At 42.0% G+C, this 8,115-nt stretch overlaps 1 protein-coding gene across 1 annotated transcript in view; it reads right to left on the bottom strand.

Moving 5' to 3' along the window:
- LOC116701414 (growth factor receptor-bound protein 10) overlaps positions 1–8,115 on the bottom strand; it is a 103,142-nt gene that overhangs the window by 66,679 nt on the left and 28,348 nt on the right. Inside the window, exons 4-5 of the mRNA XM_032535114.1 lie at positions 5,091–5,343; positions 4,277–4,400 (exon numbers count right to left, since the gene is read on the bottom strand). Of these exons, the coding sequence (XP_032391005.1) occupies positions 4,277–4,400; positions 5,091–5,343 (377 nt within the window). The remainder of the gene's footprint in view (positions 1–4,276; positions 4,401–5,090; positions 5,344–8,115) is intronic.

Genomic DNA, 8,115 nt, shown 5'->3' with positions numbered 1-8,115 from the left:
ATGACAGATTAGACATTCGTATAATATGTCACAAAAAGTTAGATTGTATTATCATCATTTACACTTTCAAAATAACAGAAAACAAAAAAATGGAGCTTGCAAAAGTGTGGGCACCCTGCCGAGTTTATGGTATGCACCCCCCCCCTTTGGAAAGCTGAGACCTGACAGCGTCATGGATTGTTCTCAATCACCGTCTGGAAAGACCAGGTGATGGCAATCTTAAGGTTTTAAATGCCCAGACTCATCTGACCTCGCCCCAACAATCAGCACCATGGGTTCTTCTAATCAGTTGTCTAGAAAACTGAAACTGAAAATAGTTGACGCTCACAAAGCAGGAGAAGGCTTTAAGAAGATAGCAAAGCATTTTCAGATGTCAATATCCTCTGTTCGGAATGTAATTAAGAAATGGCAGGCTTCAGGAACAGGGGAAGTTAAAGCAAGATCTGGAAGACCAAGAAAAATATCAGACAGAACAGCTTGCAGGATTGGAGAAAAGCAAGTCCAAACCCACGTTTGACTGCCCGGTCCATCCAGAAAGAATCTGGCAGACTCTGGAGTGTGGTACAACATCACTAAAAGAGATCCTCGTACAAATCTGGTCTTCATGGTTCAAGAGTCTCAGAAGAAAAACTCTTCTCGTCCTCACTCAAAAATCAGCGTTTGAAGTTCAATGAACATAAAGGACAAGGCCTGATGCATTGTGGGAACAAGTTCTGTGGACCAATGAGGTTAAAATAGAACTTTTTGGCCGTCTGTCCAACTGTTAAGCATTGGGGGGGGGGGATCAATCATGCTTTGGATTGCAGCCAGTGGCACAGGGAATATTTCACGAGTAGAAGGAAAAATGGAATAAAATTTCAAAAAATTTTGGACGCTACTTTGATGCCATCTCTGAAAAAGCTAAAGTTAAAGAGAGGATGGCTTCTACAAATGGATACTGATTCTAAACACACCTCAAAATCCACAGTGGAATAAACTGAAGGTTTTGCCATGGCCTTCACAATCTTCTGACCTCAAGATAATTGAAAATCTATGGATAGACTTTAAAAGAGAAGCGCGTGACAGACAGCCCAGAAATCTCAAAGAACTGTAAGACTTTTGAAAGGACGAATGGGCGAAAATACCTCAAACAAGAATTGAAAGACTCTTGGCTGGCTACAAGAAGCGTTTCCAAGCTGTGATACTTGCCAAAGAGGGCAGTACAAGGTATTAACTCTGCAGGGTGCCCAAACTTTTGCAGACGCCATTTTTTTGTTATCTGTTGTTTTGAAAGTGTAAATGATAGAACTAAAAACTAACTTTTTGTGACATATAATACAAATGTCTAATCTGTCATTTCATGCCTTTTGGAGATTTTTCCATCTTTGCTTGGCTTCTTCATGCACATTAATACAAATTTTTACCTGGGGTGCCCGAACTTTGGAACCCCACTGTATTCTAGACCGTGACTATCCATCAACATACATTTCTTTAATTTTAGTCTAAATAATTCCTAATTTCTTCTTTTGTAACTCAAACATTAGGTATAATTTCCTATTAATTAGGTTTATTGGCCATAAATTCCAAAATTTAACTGTGAAACTAAAGTTAATAAGTTAGTGTTACGTAGTGTTGAAAACGTCGAAAGAAAATGACAACCATCAACAAAAGTTTAGATTTTCCATTTTGACGGGAAGACAACACATGGGTTAAAAGCCTTTTTTTCCACAGGGAGGACAGAGGTCAGGGTCATTTAAAGAGCAGTTAAGGGGTTTAGCGTCAGTTGCTTAAAGCTACTTCAGCACGTTGGGTGCTTGCCAACACTGGGGGCTTGAAACAGAGTTGTTTTCTTAAGAGATAGTCCTTTTAACCACTGGACCCCGCTGCTGTCCCTGATGTTTGTAATGCAGTGTCTCTGGCCACAAATAAAGGCAGGAGTTGCGTTACTGCCGCAGTCATGATGCCAAAGCAAACCCATTGACCCAGTGATGACAGACATGACCTAACCAAATTCTTGTGAAAGCCGGGGTAACATGACTGAAAGGTATGGTGTAAGACTGCCACAACTTGCGTGGGAAACGGCCGCTATCAGAGTTCAGCATTAAATCAGACTACTGAACAGTTTTTAGTAGCAGCAAGAGTTAAAAAGATCCCCTAAACTAGTTTCTAAAATCTGATGGAGACGCAGCATCATGCTATATGTTCATGATACCCTGAGGAGACATTAATTTATGTTAACAGAGCCACAACCCTGTCATGTCACGCACATACCGTATACAGTTTTACTGGCTCATAACATAAGCTCCCTTAGAGAGACTGAAGCTTAGTGAAGAATGTTCAACTCTACAGCTGGAGGGAGAGTTCCGATGATAAAACCATGCCAATGCAAATACGATGCAACTATGTCTGCAGACAAACGCATTGTTGTGTCAGCCACACTCAAAGCTTGGCCAAAACTGACTCGCACACATCCATGCATACATTTACTCAAACTTACATTTGGCATTACACAACATAGCATGCCAACGCAGGCACTGACTTCTGGAGCTCAAGTCGTGGCCAGTGTGACGCTGGTCTTGCTGAACTTAAGTGATTTGATTAGTGAAGATTTCATTCAATCAGCAGAAGGCTAGTCATGGCATTAGAAAGGATTAAAGTAGATGATGGTTCCACACGCATCAAGCAAAGGAGACCATTTAATACTGGGGCTGGTTTAGGAACATTCCTACAGTCATAACATGGTTAAACGAGACCAAAAGTCTACAGCCATGCTAGCAGCTATGTAGGGCCTGACACATCAGGCCATTGGCCAATATTGCTCGGTCATTGATTGGCTGCTACTGTAGTAGCAATCGGTCCAATAGCTGTTGATTTTAGTCTGAACCGACATTGCCATCCCTCTTACAATGCAATCCAAAGTTGCTCCATGTAGCATTTTAAGCATTGATGTATCACTGTCATATCACTTTGATTAATGAATTTATCAAATTACACTGGAGATGGTTCTTTACACTTTTGGCTTTCATTTTCCGTGATCCCCATCACCTCCAGCTGCACATTTATCTTCTAATCTTAATCTCTTTCAGCCCCCTTCTTTGCTTGTTGTTTCTCTTTGCTGAAGATGATAATGCTACAAAAAAATTGTATATGTCAGACAAAAAGCCTATGCAAAGCAGTTTTAAGAAATCTCTAATGCTTTTCCTCTCTATAGCAATAAGATACATAAGACAATAGATAAACGAACTAAACTGGACAAAATGTAGATGTTCTGGGAAAGAGACATGATGCAACATCTGGTCAGCTCTCACAGACTCAAACGCACACAAAAGATTCTTTGTTCAAACTGCAATCGTGTTCTCTCTCCAGACCTTGTGAGATGAACACAACAAAATGCAAAAATAATGCTATCACATGGTTTTGTGTGCGTGTGAACTGAATATTTCCACTTGAGCGTGTAAGTATATGTTTAAGTGCAAACGAAAGCTATCTAAAATAAGTCTTATTGTTCAGTGTGGGCATCCTGAAAACATCTTTGATAGGGATAGAACATTCCTGGGACAGGAGGCTCTACCGGGGGAAGGAAGGGCAAGGTTATGACAGACACACGCACACAAACACGCACGCACACACACAAAAACACAGTGCCGTTAAGAGCCAAGGTTAAAGCATGTGAACCGGAAATGGGCGCCTGTCTTGCCAGAGCCGGCAGACTGGTTCAGAAGGTTCAGAGAGATCCGACCTGCAGACGTTCCCAGCCATATTCCCAGCTCCACTACGGATGTCTGCGCTCTGTCTGCAGCATCCTGGAGACATTGCTCACCTCCGTCCACAGCAAAACATGTCTGTTACTCTGTGTGTGTGTGTGCGCGATAATGATGCTTCCACAAGAACACACACATACAGTCAGATAACCCAGCGTGAGCTGTGTAATAGTAGGAAAGACTGTCCACAGCCAAAGTCAACACATGCTGTTCTGACCTGAACATAACAGGCCAGTCAGCGGGTTTCACAACACACACACACACACACACACACACACACACACACACACACACACACACACACACACACACACACACACACAGTGGTCAAGTAAAGGACACCAAATACAAGGAGACCAAAATATATCACAACTATAGTGATATTGACCAGTAACCATTTTAGAAACACACAAAAGAAGTGTGTGAGGTTAGATTTCCCTGTCCCTGCACTGAAAGGCAGCCACTCAGTCATGAAGCTTCCAACACTAGCATACCTGCCTCCTCCAGTGCCAGTAATGCAGGATGGGTGTGCTTACATGGTTGTCAGAGGTCTGTATGGGGCTGAGCACGGGGGAGCCTGCTGGGCTGCAGAGCTCAGGGAAAGGGTTGGGGATGGCAGGCAGGGAGGCTGGACGTAGCCGATGCTCTTCCTGCAGGCACCTGCAGAGGGAGACACATACACTAAAGTCATGGCTGGCTAGTCATTGCAACACCGACAATACCCACACACATGATGATGCTGCAGGGTTTTCCCCGGTGGACTACCGGGCCTAAGTTGCCCCCCACCAGGTCAGAGTAATGTATTTTTAAGACGTTTTTTAAACTACAGTTGCAGTGGGACTGCTTGGTTGGAAACTTAGACTTAGTTATATATTAAAATCTAAAGTTAGTTTTTTAGCATTGACTTAATGTAGGACCCTAAATGGAATCTGCCTTTTAGCTTTTTTTAATTCTCAATTTCGCAATTCCATCCATCACAGAAAATAATAGCTTTTACATTAATACTGCCATCAGTCTGTGACTGGGCAAAAATAAAAAAAGACACTTGCCACCAGGAGATATATATATATATATATTTTATGCATGCTTAAAATTTATCTTTGACCTTTAAATTGACATCAAATGTTTTAAAAGCTCATTAATAACCCTTTTCCTAATTTATGTGATTTTCAAAAAGTGTCTTTTTGTCTTCATTGACATTTTCTACAAAAACAACAAAGGCACACAGTTCAAAAGACAAACAGGAGTGTTCTTCCTATCTTGTTTTTTTTCCTATTTTTAGTTTTTTCAGCTGTCTTTATCTTGACATTAGAGAGTGAAATGGATGCAGGGGACAGGTAATGTGTCTACCTGACGGTCTGGATGTGCATGGGCTGAGAGTGCCGCAGCTTCTCCCTGGAGGGGGAGGAAGGGGGCAAGGGCGGGGTGTGACGACGGTGGGCCTGGCCGTGTCCCACGTAGGCATGGTGCATGTGGTGGTTTTGGTGTGGAGCGTGCACATGGCCATTGTTGAGGATTAGCGCCGTGTCTGCCTGTGTAGAGTACACACTCTCCATGGAGGAGTTCATGTCATTCACTAGCTGCTCCAGGTCCACATCGTCATCTGTAGAAGCGGGCGGAGAGTGGGATGGGAGAGGTGGAGAAGGGTGGAAGAAGAAAGTGAGTCAGTGACAGCAAAAGTTGCAGGACAGCAAAGATCCACTGCTGTTAGGGTGAAACTACTGTGCATACTGAGACAATGCCACATCATTCTGACAAGCACTCTTAATTAATTGATATTTACTGTAACACAGTCAACAGTCTAAATATTGTCAGAAGCACATTGTGGTCCAGAACCATCGAGCACAAGATCAGAGACAACACTCAGCCTTGTTTTGAATTATCACTACTCCTCGTGTTGGATTTCACTTTGGCTTGGATGTATTCCAATGGCTGTGTATTAGCCTAACCCGCTAGCTTCCCATTGGTCAGATTATGTGTCATTCAAGGTGCTGAGTTGTTCATCAAACACTAGTTGGAACCAGTCTGTCACCCACACACTGAACCCAGACTAAACCAAACCCGGGTGAAAGGGTCTCTAGAGCTGCTCTTACAAGGTAGTTGCCAGTCAGTGCTTGTCTTTTAACATTACCTGTTATTAATGTACTGAGGTCAGTCCAGGATTAATACTTAATACTGCAAAATGAGTTGCCCTTCACAAACAAATGGAGTTGAACTTGCAGACTGCAAGTTCTTAACATACACTCCTTACAAGTTAAGCACTGCCAGCTAGGGGGAAAAGTTAACTAGGGGGATTAAAATCTCTCTCATAAAGCCAGTTTTAGGTCAAGGGCAGATGAGTGCAAGACTTAGTATGTCCGATAAATGCCCCTACATGTGTGGTATGTGCTACGGCCTGTGTTTCTGTACGGGTGTGTGTGTCCATACCCCTTTGGTCCTATGTATGTCCCACCCCTACACCACACACGGAATTCCTGACATTCTTGTCAGAAGAAATTACAGCACTGGGGTCACGATCAGATCAGAACAACCACACACACACACACACACACCACAACACACACAACACACACACACACACAACACACACACACACACACACACACACACACACACACACACACACACACACACACACACACACACACACACACACACACACACACCACACAACACACACACACACACACACACACACACACACACAACACACACACACACACACACACACACACACACACACACACACACACACACACGTTGAGCATGTGCATGTAATTATACAGAATTAAAAGAAAAAGTACACACTGTACTGCATGTACACAAGCACACTTGCGCGCGCTCACATACACACACACACATACAAGAACGCTGCTGTATAAAAAAAAACGGCAGGAGTCAGCTCGTCTGATCTCAGATCACAAAAAGGTATGCATGACACCACACACACACACACAGAAAAGACATTTTGGGACAGAAGGGCATGTGATGTTGTGGTTCATGAGTGGGACATAGGTCGGTGAGGGTACACACACATACACACACACACAGAGTTAGAAAAAAACAAGAGAGCACATGAGGACAGTCATTATGTAAAGCTGCAATATACTGTGGGCCTTTTTCACATGTTTACTTGTCATAGCAGGAAAAGCACATATGTGAGTGAGTCCACATGAATAATACCAGGAAAGGAGACAGCTCAATGAAATTCAGCCGTCGCTCTTTTTTATATTTTTTATTTGTGCTGCACCACAGCATTCCAACGATTGTTATTTGGTTCTTTATTTTTATTCCATATGTTTTTGGTCGTCTGTATCTTCTGCATACATTCAGCTATTAAACCATTCAACTTTCATCAGATGATGAGACTTTCAACTTTTTTTTCTACTATTTATACTTTTTCAAATATTAAGCTTTTAAACCTTTTATTTTCACATTAAAGTCAATGAGAGCAATCTTCAAATCCTTCACATCTTCTGTTCCCAACGTTTTCAGCACCTTCATACTTTCACCTACAGACATGGTTCAAACTTTAAAATATTCACAAATTATTCAGCTATCCGGCTTCATCTTGTCAGTTTGATATATTTTATAGTTTTTGTGAAAAAGCTATTTAAGTGTAGCATACATTTTAGGATTTTTCTGCATTTATAGTGAGTGTGTATTGGGTGACCTAGAGGGTGCTGTGATGTCACTAGAGTGGAGCGCTTCGAAAAAAAGCTAGTTAGTTCTTTCTCTACAACTTGCTCCCATGCCAATAATTCTAACTTGTCATGGACAACTTATACATCAAAATGTAGGTATGTTTGTCTAGTTTCAAACAATGTGCCCATTCATATGAAATAACTTATACTTTTTCCTCGGCGAGCTTTCAAATGACAACAGTTCCAAATCTTCCTCCATTCGCTGCCATGTTAAACATAGTCAACATTTCTGGCGAAACACAGAGCGAAGCACTTTTTTTTTTTTAAATCGCTGATATTCCCACATTTTTAAGTTTATCCACATAAGTTTTATATCGATACGTTCACAAAGGCCTTCTGGTGCGCACAATGAGGTTATTTGACTGAAATAACTTATCATTTTGCCAGCCTGACCTATTCTTTGAGAGCCCGTTCAGTGTCTGGATAGCTGCAGTGGGCCACGGGTTGCAGGTTAACAGGTGCTGCAGTCGTTAACTGATTACAGATCCAAGAGATGAAAGGCTTCCCAGCTGTGTTTCCATGGCCACTAATCATTAGTAACCAAGACAACCACATCACAGACACTAAAATACTCTGTCTGTCTCCGTATCTAGCTAAGTTTCCATCCGCTTGTCAATCGATTTATCTGAAGTTCGGTAAAAAAACTGGTAAAAGTGTGTTTCCATCCAACG

Source organism: Etheostoma spectabile, chromosome 14 (genome assembly GCF_008692095.1).
Source record: "Etheostoma spectabile isolate EspeVRDwgs_2016 chromosome 14, UIUC_Espe_1.0, whole genome shotgun sequence".
NCBI lineage: Eukaryota > Metazoa > Chordata > Actinopteri > Perciformes > Percidae > Etheostoma > Etheostoma spectabile.
This window is presented reverse-complemented; position numbering and strand designations above follow the sequence as displayed.